This window comes from Strix uralensis, chromosome 33, assembly GCF_047716275.1.
Source record: "Strix uralensis isolate ZFMK-TIS-50842 chromosome 33, bStrUra1, whole genome shotgun sequence".
In the NCBI taxonomy this organism is placed as follows: domain Eukaryota; kingdom Metazoa; phylum Chordata; class Aves; order Strigiformes; family Strigidae; genus Strix; species Strix uralensis.
Genome location: NC_134004.1, coordinates 3,435,767 through 3,455,732, shown reverse-complemented (window position 1 = coordinate 3,455,732; position 19,966 = coordinate 3,435,767). Strand labels below are relative to the sequence as shown.

Sequence of the window (19,966 nt, the reverse complement as noted above, 5' to 3'; positions counted from 1 at the left end):
CGGGCTCAGGGAAGCTCCTGACCTTCCCCACCGGTTCTGAACCGAGCAGACGGGATGCTGCCCTTGGGGATGCTCGGGTGCCCTTTCCTCAGGAGCACGGGAGCCATGCAGAGCAGCGACACTGCGCCACGCCATCGCCCCGTGTTCCTCCTGGGTGTCCAACCACTGGCCCGGGGACGCTCTGGGTGCTACATGACTGTGCTCGGGAGTTCCTCCTCCCAGCTGCCAGGGACTGAGCTTTACAAAGTCACCTGCCACAAGCAGCACAAATAGGATTTAGACCTTGACTCTCCGTTCAGCCCTGGCTCTGCTCTGATCCTGTCAAGCTGAAGGTAACTCCCTCCCAAAGCCTCTGTCCCCGGCCCAGCCAGCTGCTGAGGCCTGGCAAGGGCTGGCCGGGAGCCAACCAGCCAGCTTACTGTTACATGGCACTTCATCCGAGTTGTCCCCGCAGTCGTCCACGCCGTTGCACCAGTAGCGGCTGGCGATGCAGCGCCCGTTCATGCAGTGCAGGTAGCCCTTCTTGCACTTGCGGCTGCCTGCGAGGGAGAGGAGCAGCTGAGTGTGAGGGGAGGGCTGGCCCCCCCGGGCGACTCAGCTCCTCCGGGACCAGCCACCAGGGGAAGGAGCCACACAGGCAGGATTAGGAAGAGGCTCCCTGGTGCTGTGCTGGTGACATCGCCTTCGCCCGGCAGAGACTGGCTGAGGAGCGAGGGTTGTGTTAGAGGGAGGGTGCTGCAGCCCCCCCTGGGTCGGCCCAAGGTGTCCCACCCGCCAGCCTGCCCCCCAGGACTGGAAAAGGTCTGGAGCCCTTAAAGCCTGGCTGGGCCCAACTCTGGGAGGGCAAGAGGGACTGTGGGCACTTGAGGGACTCGAGAAGACTCCCAGGAGTCCCGGCTGCCTTTGCCAGACAGAGCTGGCGGCTCGAGCAGGGGGCCTGCATGTGCCGGGGGGGTGCAGGGGGTGCATGAGCAAAGCAGCAAGAGGAGGAACCTTACTGCAGTAGGACTGCTTCTCGTCTGACTTGTCCTTGCAGTGGACCACGCCATCGCAGGTCCGGCTGAAATCGATGCAGTCGCCGTTCCCGCACTCGAACTCATCGTGCACGTTGCAGGTGGAATTCAGGGCTGGGGAGGGCGTGGGGAGCGTCAGCTCTGCCAGGCTGAGACCGGCCCCTCCTGCTCCCTGTCCCAGCCCCACCAGCTCCCGCTCCCACCCCTCTCCACCACCTTTGCAGGTGAAATCCTCCTGCAGGACACGCTCGCCGCGGCAGGAGCAGTTGACGTGTCCTTTGGGTGTGAGCAGGCAGAGATCCTGGCAGCCGCCGTTGTTCACCCTGCACAGCGACAGCTCACCTAGGGGGGGAGAAGGGTGGTCACACCAGGGACAGGCTCAGTGCTCCCCTGCCCTTGTCCTCCCCGCTGGGGAGAGCAGACGTAGGGGTTCCTCCCCCGGCTCTTCAGACGGGGCTATGGGGGACGCATGGGGCTGGGGACATCCAGTCTACCCATACCCTGCAAGGAGGATGCCCTGGGAAGGGCAGAAATGGGGCAAATTCTCTCTTCAGCCCTCGCAGGGTTATGGAGACGGACGGGCCTTGGTGCGAGGGTGCCCAAGGGGCAGTGACAGGCCAGGAAGGATGGTGGGAGGGGTTCCCCACTCCCCAGGGTGGAAGAGCTGCGCTGTCTGGCAGGGGCGGGGGAGCCGGGGCCCGCGGTGGTGGGGCAGGGGGTGATGGGGGGGCGCGGAGCGTCCTTACAGCTGTCGGTGTCGTTGGCCACGGCGATGATGCCCATGGGCTGCTGTGGGATGTCAACGCGCAGAAGCTTCATGTCGGTGCCCACGTACTTGTTGGCTCGCTGCACAGCCCTGCGCACCCAGTCTGTCCAGAAGATGTAATCGCCATAGACGGCTAGGCCAAAGGGGTGCACGGGCTCCGATTTCAGGATCACCTGCCAGACATCAACAAACCCTGAGCACGAGGGAGCCTGCCCGTGGGGCGCAGCCCCCAGCACTGCCCCAAAGGCAGCATGTCCCTGTCTGTCTGCCCCTGGGGAGGGCCTGACCCCCCCACGCCCCAGGAACTGCTCTGCCTTCCCCTGACAACGCGCCAGCCCCAGTTCCTCTGCTGTCCTCCCCCGTCCCTGCTGCGGGGGCCAGGCCTGGACTCACGTGGCGGTGGGAGCCGTCGTATTCACAGCGCTCAATTTTGTCCAGTGTGGCGTCAGAGAAGTAGATCTTCTCGGCCTTGTGGTCAATGGCCAGCCCGTTGGGTGTCCGTATGTCCTGGTCAATGATGATGAGGACGTTGGCACCGGAGAGGGTGGCACGCATGATGCTGGGGTGCTGCTCATTCCAGTTGGTCCAGAACATCAGGCTGGAAGGGGACAGACACGCAATGCCTTTGCAGCCCCATGCACGTGTTGGCTCAGCCCACCCTCTGCTGCTGTGGGGCTTCCAGGGACTTTGGGATGGATGGGACACTGTCCCCAAGCCAAAAGGGGTGGGAGGCAGATGAACGAGGCCACTGCAGCCAGATGTGGCACCCCGTGGTACCAGCTGGCCAGAGAAGGGGGTGGGACGGGGTTTCTCTCTGTGCTTCGGGGTGCTGCTGGACATGTGGGGAGCGGGGGCACAGGGCCCTTCCTCCCCAGTACTCAGTGCTTTCTCCCCAGCGGAGGGGTGTCTGCCTGGACGCTGGCCCTGGGACGACACGGGCCCCTGGCCAGGCCAGCTGGGCCACCGACAGCCACTCACTTCTGGCACTCGTCCAGCACGAAGGCCCGGGGGTGATCGTCCCCCGACATGGTGATCACCGTCTCCCTCTCAAAAGCCCCCAGACGACTCTGGTCCACGGTGTGGCGGGTGATGGTGGAGGTGGTGTAGCTGGTCCAGTACAGCGTGTCCCAGCCGCGGTGGTACGCCAGCCCCTCCACCGAGCCCACGTCTGCAGGGGGGGAGGACAGGCAAGGGTCATGCCCAGCCCCTGCTCCTGCCTGCTCTGCACAGCCAGTGCCGACCGTGACACCTGGACAGGGCCACTTTGGCAGCCTGAAGTTATTGCTTTTAATTACACCCCAAAAAATCCCTCAGAGGCTCTGGCTGGATGCTAACACCGGGCCAACACGGCAGCGCCTGAGGGACTCAGCGGGGCTGGGCTGGGTCTGTGCTAAAGGGTCAGCTGAGACCCCAGGAGCCTTCCGGGGCCTCGCGGGCAGATCTCCACCACCAGCCAGGTAACGGCACGTCCTTGCAGGACGGCTGAGTGATGGTCACCTACGATGAAATGAGGACTTGAACTTGGCTTCCAAGCTGGTGCTCTGATTGTCTCCCCTGCGCTCCGGGTGTCCCCGACCCTACAGCAGCGGCACTGGGAAGGGAGGGGTCTCCCTCTGCCAGGGGGGAGCTGAGGCACAGAGTGACAAGACAAAGACTTGTGGCCGACCAGGGAGACCTTCCCTCCAGCTCCCGGGTCAGGAGCTCGTACTGTACACCCATCCTTCCTCCCTCGTTAACCATCAGCAGAAGGTTTAATGAACCAGCTACGAGAGATGGGCCCTGCTCTCCTGATCTCAGTGATAACAGCTATCCCAAGCGCCAAATGTAAATACACTCATTAGCAAGCACATCTACAGCCCTTGCTGGAGGTGCTCCCTAGTGACACGGAGCAACAGACGTGGTCCCTTCCACTGCTGCAGGAGCCAATAAAACCAACCAAGTGCAAACCGCGGGCAGGAGGTGAAGACAGGGCCAGGCGTGGCAAGGTTTGCTCAGGCTCAACGGGTCTGTCTTGGAAGTCAAATGCAAACACAGAGCAGATCCCAAGTTTGCTGCAGTGCCTTGTTTCTAGAGCAGTGCGTGCCCACGTGCACGCCTCAGCCTTGTGATACACCCTCCTTGCCAGCACAAGCTCTGCAGACTCCTCCTGACACTTGCGTCCTCTACCATAGGCTGCTGCCTCTTCCAGAGGCTCCGGTAGAAAGCTCACAGCTGAACCCTTAACAGCTGCCACTCAAAACGCCTCTCGAAAAGACCAGAAAACATTAACTGAGAAAAGGAAAAAAAGCCCTCGGGCGAGGAATGAGGGAGTTCAGGAAGAGGTGGCGGGGCAGAACGGAAAAGAGGGGTCTGAGGGCAGATGCACGCGCAGGGAGCCCCGCGACACTCACTCTCCACGATGGTCTTGCGCCCCGTGCCGTCGTCGTTGATCTGCTGGATGTTGCCGAAGTGGATGTCGCTGTAGAATATGCGGTTGCTGCCCTTGGAGCCGTAGCGGTAGTCGAAGGCCAGGGCGATGACATTCTTCATGTGCTCCGCATCCTCAAAGGGCTTGATGGGCGCGTTGAGGTTGTTCTCGTCCGAGAGGTGGATGCTCTTGAGGATGGTGCGCTCCGAGTACAGCAGGTAGCCGTCGTAGTCCCGGCAGCTCACGCCGTCCTCGGCCAGCATGCCGTGGGCGCAGGCGCACGTCCTCTGCCCGCTGCCCCGGAACAGGCAGAGCTGCTGGCAGCCCCCGTTGCTCTGGGCACAGATGTTGGTGCCTGGCGAGGAAAGGGGTTGTTCAAGGGGCTGGGAAGGCTCTGTGCAGGAGGATGCTCCCGCTCGGCAGCGCTGCACGAGGGGCTGGCACCCCGCGCCCGCACGCACCCTTCTGCCGGGCCCGGTTGAAGACTTTGATGTCCTTGAGCTGCACGCCGATCCCTGTCCGCAGGGACACCGATTCGGTGGCATTGTCCTTGTTGCCTCTTTTGATGGAGCCGTTTGCGTGAGTCCTAAGGAAGGACAGAGCCGCTGAGCGACCCGCACGGGGCCCACCCCAGCAGCACCCTGCCACGGGACCCAGCACCGCCACCTGCCCCACGGCACCCCCAGCTCCCCCACAGCCGGTGCCCAGGGCACCCCCAGCACTGCCGGACCCTCAGCACTGCACCTATCGCTCCAGTAAATGTACTCCTCGAAGACCGACACTGAAAACATGTCCATGTTGTTGCTGGACAGGACAACTTCTCTGTTTTCGCCCGTCTCCAAGTCGATTCGTTCAATCTTGTCTGTCCGGGCATCGCACCAGTAAAGTTTCCCGTCCTGCAGCGACGAGAGAGGGTTCCCGTCAGCAACGGTGCCGCGCTCTGGGGTGGCAGCCAGGCACCCTCCGCACCTCCCACCCTGGATAGCCCCGCCCCCCGCAGAGGAGACCCCAGGGCCCTGGGGCAGGCAGCTGCGACCCCAAGACCCCCCAGCAGCCCCGAGCGACCGGCACACTCCTGCCAGGCCTCAGGGCAGCCCCGTCCCCCAGGCAGCGGCTGTACCTCGTAGTCGACCGAGATCCCATTGGGCCAACTGATGCTGACGTTCACCAGCACCATCCGCTCAGTCCCGTCCAGGCGCGACCGCTCGATGCGGGGGTACTGCCCCCACTCCGTCCAGAACAGGTACCTGCAGGGGACAGCAGGGCCATGACCACGGGGCTGGCCAGCAGCAGCATCTTGGGCCATTCAGCCGCTGGAGAGAGGACAAACACGTCTTCCCCTCCTCCCCCCACAGCGGGGCCGCAGTCCAGACCCCGGGGACCTGCCGGCCCCCTGCTGCCGCGTTCCCACAGCCCACGGAGCGCCGCGCTGCAGCTGGGAGCAGCCCCGACACTCAGGGGCCGTCCTCCATCCCCCCTGGGCCCCAACGACACTCCTCCCTCCGACTCCGCTCGGATTTCCCGAGGCGCTGGCACCCTCAAAGTGACGGGGCACTCCCGGGACGCGCAGCCCATCAGCGACTGGGCAGTTAAACCCGGCTGGGTGGGACACCAGGGCCCGTCCCTGGGGGCGCAGGAAACCTGCGAGTCCCTCACCGCGCACAGACCACAGGGCTCTGCTGGGAGGCTGCGGGGGTCTCTAGGACATGCCCACCCCGTAGCTGATGGCCCTCCCCGGCGGCTTTGTGCGGGGTCTCACCCCTTCTCTGGGTGGACCGTGATGGCCCGCGGCTTGTCCAGCCCCTGCGAGATGACCACGTAGCGGAAGGACCCGTTCAGCCTGGCCACCTCGATGACATCGAAGCCCTGGTCCGTCCAGTAGATGTTTCCTGCAGAGGGGACGGTGAGCACCGGCAGGAGCCCCGCTCCCCCACCGCCCACCTGCTGCTCCCCGCTCCGCAGCCCCAACTCACCGGCGATCCAGTCCACAGCGATGCCCTCCACGCGGCCGATGCCGTTGGTGACCACGTCCTCCCGCCACGTCTGGTCCCGCTTGGCCCGGCTGATGGTGCTCAGGCCCATGTCAACCCAGTAGATCGTGTCGTTCTCTGAGAGGGGCCGGACGGGAGAGCATGCGTCAGGGATGGCCTCTGGGTCGCCCCAAGGGTGGCACGGACCCGGGCTGAGCCACGCCCCAGGCCCCGGCGTGGGGACCCGAAACTCGTCCTCGCCCGGGGCTGTCGAGGGGAGATGTTTGGGGGCAGAACACGGCCAAAGAGGGTCTGGGGATGGTCCCCCCCGCACTCCCCCTCCCCAGCCTCTCCAGCCCCGCTGTCCTGCTGCCAGCGCCCGTGTCACCTGCGTGGAAGTCGATCCCCACGGCCAGGGAGGTCCCCGACACGGGCACGAGGGCGTCTGACTTGTCGTTGGGGTCCAGGGGAATGCCGCGGATCCCCTCGTGGACCGAATACAGGAGGAAGGAGCCAACGCCTGCAACACAGATGCGGGGACAGTCAGATCCCACAGAGCACACGCTGTCCCTCAGCGGGCAGCCAGACTCATGGAAAACCGCGACAGCAGCTCCGTGGAGGAGCACGAGCCTGGCAGGGCCGGTGGGAGGCGCGACCCTGCCACGACAGCAGCACCTCGAGTCCCCGCCCGGGCAGACGGCCCAGGAGAGTGCAGGGACAGGCAGGGCAGGGTTGAGCGGCTCTGGCTGGACCTGCCAGCAGGCTGTGCAGCTGCCCGAAGCATCCCCGCACAGGCAGCCCCTACGCCCACCTCTCGGCAGACTCCGAGGCTGACGCATGCGAGACGTGGGCTGGCAGCGTGAGCAGCAGCTCCGCAGGCAGCTGGGGGGCGGCGGGGGGCGGCAGTTCTGCCGGACACCGAGTGCCTGGTCCTGCCCACGGTGCTGCGGTCAGGGGGTGACGTGTCTACAGGGGCAGCGTGAGGGTGACAGGCTTCAAAAGCTTTGCAGCACCGTGGATTCTCGCGGAGGGAGGGATGCGCCTGCTTCACTCGGGTCCCCGTGCGAGAGGGGACTAACCACCAACGTGAGGAGAAAACTCCTCTGTGGTCAGGACGGGGTGGCTTTCACTGCCACGCTGGGCAGGGGAAGGAATGGCAAACCTTGGGGGAAGCGGGCAGGGAACAACCCGCTCTGAAACAAGCACAGACTGAAGCAGGGATGAGGTTTGTGATGGCTGGGTCAGGAACCCGGGGAAAGCCCTTCCCTGCTCAGCTTGGCGAGGGGCTGTGCTGCGGCGGGCCCTGCCCCAACCTCCCTGGAGGATGCAAGCCCCGGCATAGCCTGTTCGAGGGGTCCTGACCCACACCAGGGCACAGGGGAGGCACGAGCGAGGCCTCTTCCCAGAGCCGCCTCCACCCCCAAGCGCTGGCAGAGGCTCCGCGCCGCATCTGGGTCAGGGCAGCGCTTGTTATTCAGTCCCTGCCCTGACCCAGATGGTGCGGCAGCTCTGCCAGCCCCCTCCAAAAACACCAGGAACACTTTGCACAAAAACAGCCTTTGAGAGGCCCTGGCAGTGACCAGGGAGCGGGGGGGCTCGTCCCTCCTGAGGGAGATGGTGACAAACCAGACAGGGGCTGGGGATCCGCAGAGCGAACGCTGCGCCGGCTGCTCAGCCCCATTCCCAGTGACTGCGGCGAGTCAAGGACCCAAACCCGCTGCGACTGCAGGATTTCACCTCTCCTCAGGGCTCCCACCACGCAGCCCTGCCCCCTTCTCCCACCAAACCCGGAGCCCTCGGTGCCCGGGCAGCCTGTCGCAGGGACAGCCCACGCGAGGGTCTCACTGCAGCTCGAGCCCCTCCCGAGCGCCCCAGCGTCCCTCGGCAGCGCTGTGGGGTGCAGGGAGGTGCAGGGCAGCAGGGAGGAGCCTGCACGCGGCCGGAGCGAGCTGTCACCATCCCCCCCCGCCCCACGCATGCCTCGCTCGGCTGCACAGCACCATGCGGCAGCGGCTGGGGGTCTCTGCGCCGAGGGGCAGCGCAGGCGAGGGGCCAGGCACACGCTCACCTTCGCAGGACTGCTGCCCACTCTTCAGGCTGTAGCCCGCGGTGCACATGCAGGCCCGGGAGGTCTCAGAAGTGGGGAGGCAGAGCTGCGAGCAGTCACCATTATTCAGGCTGCAGGGGTTGGTTCCAGCTGCCGCGGAGAGAAGGGGCGTGAGGGGCAGCCAGGGGCCGGGGCACCCCGTGGGGGCTGCGGGCGCCTGGGGCACCACGCAAGGGCGAGGGCCAAGCTTGTGCCAGCAAGAAGGGACAGGGTCAGCCAGCCACCCGGCCACCGTGGGCCAGGCTGTGGCCACCCCGGTGGAGCGGGGTCTCTGCCCAGGGCCACCCACTCACCCTGCTGGATGCTCTCGTCGTACACCTTCATGTGCATCACCAGCGTTGTGCTGTTGCGCAGCACCGTCACCTCCGTCCCGTCCTTCTTGTTGCAGGTGCCCATCCTCTCGGAGGCCTGGTCAGCCCACCACAGCTTGTTGCCTGGGAGGAGAAGGCAGGGACATGCAGCAGCTCTCCCCGTCCCCTCCCACCCCCGCAGCAAAGAGCAGTGGCTCTGCACAGATTTACACGCAGTGGCCTGGAAAAAGGGGCCTGAGCTTAGCCTTTGGGGGAGAAGTATCCCTTCCCCAGCTGCTAGATGTGGTCACGAGCAGTCAGCCCTTGGGCAGGGCTGGGAGAAAGGGAAAGGGCTGGGGACCCGCCCCACCCCTGCCAGCGCTCACCCATGATGGCCAGGGCGGTCGCCTTGCTCAGCTGACCCTTCACAGACTCGATCACCTCCAGGTTGCTGCCGTCCAGGTCGCATCTGTTGATGGTGCCGTTGCCGGAGCTGATCCAGTACAGTTTGCTCTCCGGGTAGTCGATGGCCAGGCCTGGGAAGGGAGGGTCAGGCGGCACACGGGGGAGGCGGGGGGGGACTGGCGGAGCGGACGGGCTGAGGCGGGGAACGGGCGCGCGAGCGCAGGGTGACCCCGCGCCAACCAGCTGCCAGGCCCCGGGGAGCTGGGGCTGTCTGGGCGGGGCCTTGAGGCTCTCAGGGCCAGCAAAGGTGCCGCAGGGCTGGGTGGTACCGTACCGACAGGGCCCTTCTGGTTGCTGAAGAGGAGGGTGCGGTTGCTGCCGTCCATGTTGGCCACACTGATGTTGTCCCCATCTGTCCAGTACAGCTTCCTGCGCCGGGGAGGGGACGCTGAGCACAGCGGCTCTGACGGCCCCATGGAGACGGCCCCCACGAGCCCACCAGCCCCGCCACCCGCCCGGCCCCTCTCCCCTCTTGCTGCACCCCCCGGGCAGCCCGACGGCTCCTGGCCCCCGGCGCCGGGATGGGGGGGTTGGTGTTTGCACACCCCTGCCCGGCAAAGCCCCGCGCACACTCCGACTGGCACACGCCCGTGGACACACAGCGATCCGCAGCCCGTCCCCCCCCAGCACGCACACGGATGGACGGAAACGCTGCTTTGCGTGCGCCGACAGACGCCCCCCCCCTCGAGCTGCGGCCCCGGCTCCTCTCGCGCACCTCCTACACGCACTGACACATCGGGAGCGCAACCTGTTCTCTCCTCCACCGCACACGTGCACTGTCACGCGCACACACACGTGTGCCTGCCCCTTCTCCTCCTTCGACGTTCCTGGCCTGACCCCGAGCCCCCGGCACCGCGTCCCGCCAGAGACTTACCCCCGGAGGGGGTGAACCACCAGGCAGTGAGGCTTGTCCAGCCCCTGGATCACCGCGTTCTTGAAGGAGCCGTCCAGCCGGGCCACGTTGATCTGCTTCTTGTTGGCGTCGTAGCTGGTCCAGAAGAGGTTTCTGGAAACCCAGTCCACCGAGAGGCCGTGAGCATTGGGCAGGTCTGGCAGGGAACAGAGAAGGGAGACTCGTTAGTTGTGAGAAGGGGGCTGGGATGGTGCTCAGCTGGAGAGGAAGGGCCAATCCCATGGAGCTGAAGCCTCGGGAAGGCTGGTGGGACCCGAGGGAGCAGCCGTGCAGGGTGCTGCTCCCCCCACACCCACCCGCAGAGACGACGGTCTCCACGCCGGTGCCGTTGATGAAGGCTCTCTTGATGGTCTGGGTGCGGACATCAGACCAGTAAATGCGCTGCTCCAGGGCGTCATAGTCCACCACCGTGACGTTGTCAATGTCGGGCACCGTGAAGGAGATGATGTAGTTGTAGTAGGGGTTGTCGATGTCCACGCCCCGGATCTCCATCTGCCGTGCGTACAGCAGGAACTTCTTAAACTCTGGGGAGGAGGATGAGAGGGGCAGTTGTGGGACCCCAGCCTGGTCTGCGGCACCAGCTCCAAAGCACCGTTCGTCCCCCTGCGCCGGGGCAGCCCGGGCAGATCCCTACCGTAGCAGGTCGTGTTGTCCTTGTCCAGCTTCATGAGGTGGGGACAGGCACAGGACAACGTGCGGTTGTAGTTGATGAGACAGAGGTGGGAGCACGGCCCTTTGCCCCCGTTGGCTTCACAGGGGTTAGGAGCTGCGAAGGGGATAAGGCTCAGCGACGTCCCTGTTCCAGGGGGCACCCAACCAGGAGGCCCCAGAGCCACCCAGACCCGGCCTGCCCCATCCAGGAGCTCTGACCCATCTGCCACATCGCCCCAGACACGTCCTCACTGGGCGACCGGGGCCACGGCGGAGCCTCCGGCCCAGCACGGGGGCAGCTCCCGCGCAATGCTCCGGGCACACCGAGCGCCGGCACCACCCCCCCGCTCCCCCCACCCCGTCCTGCCACCTCCGCTCCCCAGCCTCACCCAGGGGCTGCCGGGAGGGGTGATAGACCTGCAGGTCGAAAGGCTGCGTGTTGGTCCTCTGCACCACCGTCACGTTGTGCCCGGTCCACTTGTTGGCCTTGGCCAGGGTGTTGGTGCGCCAGTCGGTCCAGTAGACCTCGCCCCCGTACAGGGTGACGGCGAAGGGATGCGACAGGTACTCGTGTCCCCGCAGCACCTCGATGTGCCCCGTCCCGTCGTACAGGGCTGAGTAGATGGCGTCTGACCTGTGCACACAAAACGCGGGGTGAGGGCAGGCAGGTGCTGGGCGAGGGCTCCCAGGCACTCGCAGAGGTCGGGTCTTGAACCCAGCGGCAACGACCGCAAATCTCAGCAGCCGCCTCCTCTGCTCTGCTTAACGCCGTGGAGGAGGACATCTCCTGATTTACGCTAGGGATCAGAGCCCCTCAGAGAACAGCGAGAGCAAAGGCTGGAATGTGCTGCAGACAGACAGACCCCACAGAGCAAAGGCTTCCGCTCCCAGCCCAGCAAAGGGCAGAACAGCGCAGGAGTGAGGGGGAAGTGCCAGAGCTGGGGGGGCGAGGGGGGACGGGGAGGGATGGGGCGCAGAGGGGACGGGGGTGCAGAGGGGCAGGACAGGGTGCAGAGGAGATGGCGCAGGGCAGAGATGGGTGTCCCGGTCCCACCTGGCGTCAATCCAGAGGATGCGCTTCTCCAGGTAGTCGACGGTGAGCCCGTTGGGCCACCCCCCCGAGCCCGTCTCCTTGTGGATGGTGCGCCGGCCCGCGCCGCTCATGGAGGCGGCCTCGATGCGGGGCAGGCTGGCATCCCAATCAGTCCAGAAGAGGATCCTGTGGGGACAGCGAGCAGGGACGGTCGGCACGGGCACCCCAAGCTCTGTCTCCCAGCGCTGGGGAGCGTGCCCGGACAGAAGCCCGTGGCCCAGCCCCCGGACGATCCCAAGGGTGCCGCCGTGTCCCAGTGACCGAGGCCCCCTCCTGCCTCACCCGTAGCGGGGGTCCAGGGCGATGGCGCGGGGATGCTCGATGTCCCCCGCCAGCAGCGTGGTGCGCATGGTGCCGTCCAGCTTGGCCACCTCGATCTGGTCCAGGTTGCTCTCCACCCAGTAGATGTTGCCAGCGATCCAGTCCACAGCCAGTCCCTCGGGGGTGGCCAGCCCGTACTGGATCACCACCTCGAAGCTGGTCAGGGCTGCGGGGCGCAGCGCCGGGACAGCTCAGGCCGGTGCCTCTTCCCCAGCACCACCGCGCCCCTCCCAAACGGCCCCACCCAGCCTGACCAGGGTGGATGGTGGGGGGGACGCATCACCCCCCCCTTGGGGCCCGAACCCCAAAGGGCTCAGCCCCACGTCCGCGGTGCCGGCGCTGGGCTGGCGCTGCACCCCTGCGGGTGCCCCCTCCACGGCCCTGCAGCACTCATGGGGAGGGGGCCCGGCTTTGTGCTCCCAGCTGCCGGGCTGTAATTACCATTAGGGAAGTGCTGGGAATGCTAATTAATTCCTACATAATGAGCAACTTTGGAGAGCAGAACAGGATCGCTACAGGGGCCGTGGACTCTGCGGGGAGCCAGCAAGTCACAGCCAGCACCCCATCCCAGAGCCACGCCCCGGCTTTCCCACCCGCTGTCCCCCCCCAGCCTGCTCCGTGCCCCCAGGGCTACACACCCCCATTCTCGAGCAGCTTTCCCCTGTAGATTTTGTCCTCCACCACATCAGTCCAGTAGAGTGAGCTCTGGTTGAGGTGGAAGTCCAGAGCGATGGTGTTGCGCAGCCCGGGGACCAGGACGCTGTAGTCACCCCGGTGCAGGTCGATGCGGCGGATCTCATGGCGGTTGGAGAATATGATGAAGGGCTTGAAGGGGTCTGGGGAAGGCAGGGCGGGGTCAGAAGGGGGGCACGGCCGGGGCAGGGGGAAGGGTCCCTGGCTCCTGGGCCCAGCCCCAGCTACGGGACCACCCACACCCCTGCACCGCAAAGGGCCGCTTGTGCCGGGTGGGGACAGCGAGGGCTCCGCTGCCCGGCGGATCCCCCAGGCACCCGGCTGTGCCTGGCAGCACCGTCCTCAGCGGCGCCGCTGCCACCTCCGTGAGCGGTGGGAGGGCGACCCCCGCCACAAGCAGCATCCCCGCAGCCCACCCGCACGCACCCAGGCTGCGGCAGCTCTCGCCGTCGGGCTCCAACATCCAGCCCTCGTAGCAGGAGCACTTGACGTTGTACTTGTCCTGCTCGCACTTCTGGCTGCACTTGAGGTGCTTGGCACAGTAGCTCTGGATCTGGCAGGTCTTGTTGTCGGAGCCCAGCTCCATCCCCAGTGGGCAGGAGCAGACGATGCCCTCGCCGGGGGCCACGGTGCAGTTGTGGCTGCAGCCGCCGTTGTTCAGGGAGCACTGGTCTGCGGAGAGAGGACGCGCCCGTCAGGTCCTCATCAGCTCCCGGCCGTGGGAGGCCCCGAGTCCCACGCCCCGCGCCGCGCTCACCGCAGAGCTCGCCCTCGTCAGAGCCGTCCCCGCAGTCATCAGAGCCGTCGCAGAGCTTCTCGGGGGGGAGGCAGATGGAGGTGTTGTTGGCACAGGTGTGGGAGGGAGGTTTGCACACCAGCGACTCACAGTTCTCCTCGTCCGAGTTGTCCTCGCAGTCGCTGTCCCCATCACAGACCCAGGCCTTGCTGATGCAGCGGGCTGCCGAGGGGGGAGCAGGGGCAGAGGTGATTGTTATTCCAGGCACTGGGGCTCCTGCCTGCCCCGGGGCTGGTGTCCCTCCCCTGCTGTCCCCGTCCCCTCCGAGCCGAGGAGGGTCCCAGCCCCTCCCCTGGGTCAGGGGGGGCAGGGGGCAGCAGCTCCCCCCTCCCCTGATCTCACCTGAGTCCTTGCAGCCAAACTTGACATTTGGGTCGCAGACGTGGGTGACCCCCTCGCAGTTCTTCTCGTCGCTGGAGTCCATGCAGTCTGTGTCGCCGTCACAGCGCCAGCGCATGGGGATGCAGAGCCCGTCCAGCCGGCACTGGAACTCGTCGGTGTGGCAGCCCCCGGGAGGGCGCGTGGCTGCGGGGGGCACACGCACCCACTCAGCACCTTTGCCCCGAGGAGCGGGAAACCAGGCGGGTGCTGGGCTGGGGGGAGGTCTGGGCACTCGGCCTGCAGGGAACGGGCCAGGGGCACCCAGAGGTGCAGGAGGGGGGACCCGGGCACCAGCGTGGGCAGAGGATGCTGCAGGATTCCCTGCCTGGAAGGGAGGGGCTCTGGTCCGCTCGGGGGGGGGGGGGGGGGGGGGGGGGCGCGCTTTTGGCTCTCCAGGCGGGGCGGCAGCAGAGCTGAGGCCCAGGAGGGTCCGTCGTGGCTCCTTCCCAGCCAGGGCAGGGCCGGGGTCGGGGCTCACCCTGGTTGGTGCAGTTGGCGTGAGTCTCGTCGCTGTAGTCCCCGCAGTCGTTGTCCCCGTCGCAGGTCCAGTGCACGGGGATGCAGCGCCCGCTGTTGCACTTGAACTGGTTGCTGGAGCAGGAATGGCTGCAGCCCGCCTCGTCACTGTTGTCCCCACAGTCGTTGTCTGGAGAGGGAAGGGCAGCGGGAGGGGGCTCAGAGGGCGCCGGCCGGCCAGGGGGAGGGCTGGAGGCACGGCAGGAGGGAGGAAGTCAGAGACCCCCCTGCCAGAGGAGGCGGCCGGGGGAAGCGGGGACCAACGGGGATCACACGGACCAGGCCGGCAGAAAGGATGTGGGGCGACGGGCAGCCCCTCGGCGCTGGCAGCGGGACCCCCGCCGGAGAGGCCGGGCTGAAGGAAGAGCCCCCGGCCCTCCCGCCCCCCGACACGCTCATGGGGGCAGCCACAGCACCAGCAGCGCACAAAGAAAATGAAACACAGAAACTGCATAGATCAGCCATGTACCTGGGGGGGCCGGGAGGGCGCCCGGCACCACGGGGGCCGCTCCACTCCGCGGGGGAGCGGAGCTGGGGGACGGTGCCCTCCTTTACGGGGCACATCCATGGGGAGGGGGGCTGGTATGACCAATTGGGGGGTGTCAGCTTGTCTGGAGGGAAACCCCATCGCTCACCAACGGGCAGAGCGAGCTTTAGTCTAACGGTGCTGGGACACTGGCAATGCAGCCCCTCACCTCACCGGCACAGGGCACGGGGCACGGGGCTGGCCCAGCTTGTTGGAGCCGCCCCAGGGCTCTGCTCTGCTGCAGACGCCCCGCCTGAGCTCAGTAAAGGGCCTCTGCCTGCCGGTGCCTCTGTATCCCCTTGCACAGAGGAGCCCACGACGGGCACGGGGACAATGGCACCAACAGCTGCTGTGCAGCTTCACCAGTGGCCCGGCTCCTGCAGCTGCAGACCCTGACCTCTCTGGGCACCCACCGCCAGGAGCTTCCCGAGCTCGGTGAGCTGGGGGGGACAGCACCTGGCACATCCCCCCCACTGCTGGAGCGCGGGGGCACTGCCAGAGAGCGCGGGGGCATTGCCAGTGTCTGGAGAAGCAGCCCATGGGGCTCCCAGCACTCTGGAGGGGGCAGGTTTGGGGGTTGTGTGGGGCCAAGTTGAGGGTCTGGTGCATGTTGATCTATGCACTAACCGGTAGGCTTTGGACAGTTCTTTTCGTCAGAGCCATCCCCACAATCTTTTTCTGAAACACAGAACCAACCAGACAGGAGAGTGGGCACAATGACAAACAAAACAACACAACACGGCACACGCACGGAGGGTGGCACAAAAACACGCTGACGCCAGGATGTGAACACTGACAGGGAGAGGGGCGCAGAGGCGGCGCAGGGACACCAAGCGGCCCGGGAGGCGAGACCAGAGGCAGCGGAGGGTGCTGGAGGGGCCCGGGGCAGCTGGGCTGGGCTGGGAGCCCCTTGTCGCTGTGGCTCCTGCCCGCAGACGCCTGGCGAGGCTCTCGGCTGCTCCACGCCAAGGCCACTGCTTTTGTGAGCTGCCAGCGCCGGAGGATCCCCGGGAGAAGAGGCCACCCTTGGCGGGGCGGCTCAGAGCGGGGGCTGCCCCGGGAGGAAGAGGCCGTTTGCTCAGGAGGAGCCCAGGGAGAGAGACCTGTGCCCGCAGCTCCCTGCTAACGCCCGGCACCAGCACGTGCGCTTGGCAGCTCTGGACGTGTCTCTGAAGCCACTAATTAAACCCAACGATGCAGAGCTGCTAGGAAGACTGAAATAAACCTGTGGGGAAGTAAAGCAGCCTTGGGGTAAACCTTCTCTCCCAGGCCTGGCCCTGGAAACAGATCTGAGGCCAGATGTAAGCTCCCCGGGAGACCTCTCCTGCCTTCCCTGGGGCTACAGGACCTGGCTCAGCCACGCCAGCTGCACAGGCCACTCCATGCCCGTCTCCAGCACCGGGGCAGAGATTTGGCCACCTCGTAAAGAACACCAAGGTCTGCTCAAATGATCCCTGCCAGACTGTTCCTGCAACACATGCTCCCCCAGGGGCAGCCAAGGAAAATGTGGGTCTCGGTGCTGCAGGACGCACTTACAGCTTCAGCTAACGCTGCCTCCCCTCAGAGCCCAGGCTCTGCCCCTTGTGCAGTGACCCTGGTGAGTGACCCTGGCAGGATTGGGCCCCCCGCCAGCCGGGCACCCCTGCGTCTGGTCTCGCCATCCCCAGCTGTGCCCCCCTGGGCAGGCGCGCGGCCACGGTCCTTACCGTTGTCACACCGCCAGTTGATGTTTATGCAGCGCCCGTTGTTGCAGGTAAACTGTGTCAGGGGGAAGCAGGTCGGGTACGCTGCAGAGGAGGCAGAGGCACCGTCAGTGTCGGGGAGACGCCCCGCAGCCCAGTCTTCGGCCCAGCCCCGTGGTGGGGTGAGCAGCGGGGCTCCCCGGAAGGGCCCGGCACTCCCGGCACTCCCCGCCCCAGCTCACCGCAGGAGGCAGACTCGTCAGAGCGGTCCCCGCAGTCGTCGTCCAGGTCACACGTCCAGGAGATGGGGATGCAGCGCCCACTGGCACAGGAGAACTGGTTGGGAGAGCAGGTCCGAGCTGGCACGGGGAGAGAGACAGAGCTTTAGCAGCTGGCGGTGCCTGGCTTTGCTGGGAGAAAGGCTAGGAACAAATCCCCGGGGCTCCTGCGAGGCACCGGTGCAGAAGCCAAAGCGGCTGTAAGGTGGGCAGCGGGGACACGCCAGGCCCCGGACCCTCGGCCTCCGCCCTGCAGCGCGCGGGGAGCAGCGACAGCTGCGGCTCGGCGCAGCAGCGTGAGCCCTCCCCGTTCCCTGAGCTCGTCGCAGGCTCCTCACCGGAGCAGGTGGAGTTGGACTCGTCCTCGTTGTTCCCGCAGTCGTTGTCCCCATCGCAGAGCCAGCGGTTGGGGATGCAGCGGTTGTTCTTGCACTTGAAACGGTCCGAGGGGCAGGTGTGCTGGTCTGCAGGGGAGACACGTGCTCAGGACCCGCCCTCCCCACCCAGCCCCCCCATTCCTCCTCCATGCTGGCAGGGTGAAAAGCTGAGACAGAAAAGGGCAGTTTGTCCCCAAACGGGGGATCCAGGATCCTCATGACCATTCCCCCCCTCAACCGTTCACTCCCGCTCCCCTCCTAGAGCTGGGGAGGGGACACAGGGGTCCCGGCTGCCCAAGCCCGTCCCAGGCACTGGCCCCACATCTGGCGGAAGCTTCGCCCGAATCCCGCTGCCCCAGGAGCGCGCCAAGCGCCACCTCGGCGTGCGGGAGGCGGCTACGCACGGCAGAGCTCCGGGGCTTCGTCGCTGTTGTCCAGGCAGTCGTTGTCACCGTCGCATTTCCAGCGCTCCTGGATGCAGCGGTTGTTCTTGCAGGCGAACTCCCCGGGCTGGCACTGCGGGGGGGGGATGTAGGACGGGTTGGCTGGCAAGGGAAAAGCAAACGGGGGGGATGATTTTAACCAACTGACCAAGCACAGGGCAGCAGCAAGGACAGTCCTGTGTCCCCAGGCTGATGTGCCAGAGCCACCGCAGACCCCGTGTCCCCCCCATCGCCGGGGGAAAGGGGTCCCCCCCGGGGCCAGGCCCCCAGGCAGCCTACCCTGGCAGGTGACAGAGTCCGACCCCAGGATCTGGTCCTCGGCACAGGCGCACTGACGGCCCCGCGGGGTGGCCAGGCACAAGCTGCTGCAGCCGCCGTTGTTTACGCGACACTTGTTGGAGCCCACTGCGGAGGCAAGGTGAGGGGTGAGGAGGAGGGGACCTCAGCACCCAGGCAACCCTGCTGACACATGGCAGGCTGGGCACCCATCCCCTGGACCCCCTCAACAGGCTCCACGGTTGGAGCCCTCGTCCCCAGTCCCATCCCTCCTCTGGCCCCGTCGCTCCCTCATGCGGGGCAGGTCCCCATGGTGCCGGGCAGGGGTGGCCCCAGCACCTTGCTGCTGCTGCGCGTCGTACATCCGGATCTCGAAGATGGGCGGGCGCTCGTTCCGCAGCAGCGTCACCACCTTGGAGGCCTGGTCCAGGCGGTAGATGCTGCCACTGCGGTACTCGGTCCAGAAGAGGAAGATGCTGTAGTGGCACAGCCCGAAGGCGTGGTTCAGCTCGGGTCCCTCGTACACGATCTGCGGGCGCGGGGAGGCGGAGAGGCTCATCGTTAGCCGGGACGGGTGTGTGGGGAGGCCCCTCAGGGCAGGACAGAGCCAGGGACATTAGAAGGGGAGAGGAGGGGACAGGCCGCAGGGCAGCGTGGCCGAATGTGGCCAGTCACCCATTGGGCAGAACTGCAGCGGATGAGCCGCCAGCAGGGCAACAGCTCGGCTGCCCCCGGGCCCAGCCTGGGCGACCCGCGTCTGAGAGGCTGTGGGGTCTCCACTCGCCTTCCGCTCGGTGCCATTCAGATAGACCATCTCGATGCGGTCATAGAAAGCATCCACCCAGTAGAGGATCTTGGCCGGGATGTCCAGGCTCAGCCCGTTGGGCCACAGGACGGTCTTGGAGGTGATGAAGATGTTGCGGTTGGAACCGTCCATCCAGGCTCTCTCGATCTTGCCCCTCTTGCTGTCCTTGGGATCCTCCTCCCAGTCTGTCCAGTACATCCACCTGCCACAGACACAGAGCTGTTGCAGATGCAGACGAGCTGCGCTTGGAGCCCACCCCGCCGCTGGCCGCGGGGATGTCCTGCTGCCCCATGCCTACGGCCAAGGCCCAGCCCAGCCCAGCGCAGAGCCGCCGCCGTCACCACGGCCGGAGCCGCTGCCCGGCCCCACTGTCACAGCTCAGACGCGGTGACCATGCCCTCCCGCGAGCCGGCCCCGCCCGCCCAGGCCCCCACACCCGTTCAGGGGGTCCACCACGATCGCCCGCGGGTGCGTCATCTTCCCCTCGATCAGCGTCTTCCGCGTCTGGGCGGCCTTCTCCAGCCGAGCCACGCTGATGGTCTTTTTGGGGCCGTCATCTGTCCAGTACAGGTTGTTCCCCATCCAGTCCACGGCGATCCCCTCCACGTTGTGGATGCCTTTGGGGAGAAGCAGGAGCTTGTCACCAGGGCTGCACGGCAGCGGGAAGATGGGAAGCGGAAGCGACAGCCCCGTATGATTCACGGTGCGTTCGACACCACCTGATCCCAACTCAAACTGACGGGGATGACAGGTCCCCCCCAGCCCTGGCACGGGCAGCAACCCCAGAGCTGCTGCAGCCACAGGGAGCCTGAGCTGGAAAAAGCCAAATTCAGGAGCATCCTTGGGTGGTTCACCCCGAGGCAGCACAAACGAACTGGGTTGGCAGCATGGGGATGGATCAGCCACCGCGTGGAGCCCTGGGACCCTCTGACTGAGGATCCCACATCCCTCCTCCTCCTCCTCCCATCTGAGCGGATCAGGAGGGGGACATCCAGGGACAGGGGACCCTCCTCTGCTGCAGCACGTGCTCTGTACCTGTCTCTCAACAGCAGTCTACAGATAACCCCAACAGCAGCTTCAAACCTTAAGTTTTAAGGGTCAACGACACAAGAGAGAGGACAGAAGCGCCGCCTTTGCGCGCGGAAACGCACTGATGGCCGCTGCGGCCGGCTCCCAGGGGCTGCCCGCGCCCGGCAG

At 66.1% G+C, this 19,966-nt stretch overlaps 1 protein-coding gene across 5 annotated transcripts in view; it reads right to left on the bottom strand.

The window, feature by feature from the left end:
* LRP1 (LDL receptor related protein 1) overlaps nucleotides 1-19,966 on the bottom strand; it is an 83,196-nt gene that overhangs the window by 19,421 nt on the left and 43,809 nt on the right. For 3 of the 5 annotated variants that reach the window (XR_012626794.1, XM_074854064.1, XM_074854066.1), the window contains exons 12-48: nucleotides 19,206-19,386; nucleotides 18,749-18,971; nucleotides 18,304-18,493; nucleotides 17,968-18,093; nucleotides 17,650-17,790; nucleotides 17,207-17,332; nucleotides 16,833-16,949; nucleotides 16,615-16,695; nucleotides 15,536-15,586; nucleotides 14,345-14,512; nucleotides 13,828-14,010; nucleotides 13,447-13,647; nucleotides 13,116-13,361; nucleotides 12,635-12,832; nucleotides 11,958-12,162; nucleotides 11,637-11,801; nucleotides 10,972-11,216; nucleotides 10,566-10,697; nucleotides 10,228-10,455; nucleotides 9,893-10,067; nucleotides 9,293-9,387; nucleotides 8,940-9,089; nucleotides 8,557-8,697; nucleotides 8,225-8,353; nucleotides 6,545-6,676; nucleotides 6,160-6,294; nucleotides 5,946-6,075; nucleotides 5,307-5,433; nucleotides 4,931-5,082; nucleotides 4,648-4,772; nucleotides 4,170-4,541; nucleotides 2,758-2,947; nucleotides 2,173-2,377; nucleotides 1,760-1,952; nucleotides 1,230-1,355; nucleotides 999-1,127; nucleotides 420-539 (exon numbers count right to left, since the gene is read on the bottom strand). Coding sequence is in view for 4 of the 5 variants with exons in the window: in XM_074854064.1 (XP_074710165.1) it covers nucleotides 420-539; nucleotides 999-1,127; nucleotides 1,230-1,355; nucleotides 1,760-1,952; nucleotides 2,173-2,377; nucleotides 2,758-2,947; nucleotides 4,170-4,541; nucleotides 4,648-4,772; nucleotides 4,931-5,082; nucleotides 5,307-5,433; nucleotides 5,946-6,075; nucleotides 6,160-6,294; nucleotides 6,545-6,676; nucleotides 8,225-8,353; nucleotides 8,557-8,697; nucleotides 8,940-9,089; nucleotides 9,293-9,387; nucleotides 9,893-10,067; nucleotides 10,228-10,455; nucleotides 10,566-10,697; nucleotides 10,972-11,216; nucleotides 11,637-11,801; nucleotides 11,958-12,162; nucleotides 12,635-12,832; nucleotides 13,116-13,361; nucleotides 13,447-13,647; nucleotides 13,828-14,010; nucleotides 14,345-14,512; nucleotides 15,536-15,586; nucleotides 16,615-16,695; nucleotides 16,833-16,949; nucleotides 17,207-17,332; nucleotides 17,650-17,790; nucleotides 17,968-18,093; nucleotides 18,304-18,493; nucleotides 18,749-18,971; nucleotides 19,206-19,386 (6,033 nt within the window). In the remaining variant the exon portion in view is untranslated. The remainder of the gene's footprint in view (nucleotides 1-419; nucleotides 540-998; nucleotides 1,128-1,229; nucleotides 1,356-1,759; nucleotides 1,953-2,172; nucleotides 2,378-2,757; nucleotides 2,948-4,169; nucleotides 4,542-4,647; nucleotides 4,773-4,930; nucleotides 5,083-5,306; nucleotides 5,434-5,945; nucleotides 6,076-6,159; nucleotides 6,295-6,544; nucleotides 6,677-8,224; nucleotides 8,354-8,556; nucleotides 8,698-8,939; nucleotides 9,090-9,292; nucleotides 9,388-9,892; nucleotides 10,068-10,227; nucleotides 10,456-10,565; nucleotides 10,698-10,971; nucleotides 11,217-11,636; nucleotides 11,802-11,957; nucleotides 12,163-12,634; nucleotides 12,833-13,115; nucleotides 13,362-13,446; nucleotides 13,648-13,827; nucleotides 14,011-14,344; nucleotides 14,513-15,535; nucleotides 15,587-16,614; nucleotides 16,696-16,832; nucleotides 16,950-17,206; nucleotides 17,333-17,649; nucleotides 17,791-17,967; nucleotides 18,094-18,303; nucleotides 18,494-18,748; nucleotides 18,972-19,205; nucleotides 19,387-19,966) is intronic. The other 2 variants (XM_074854067.1, XM_074854068.1) reach the window with 1 other exon arrangement.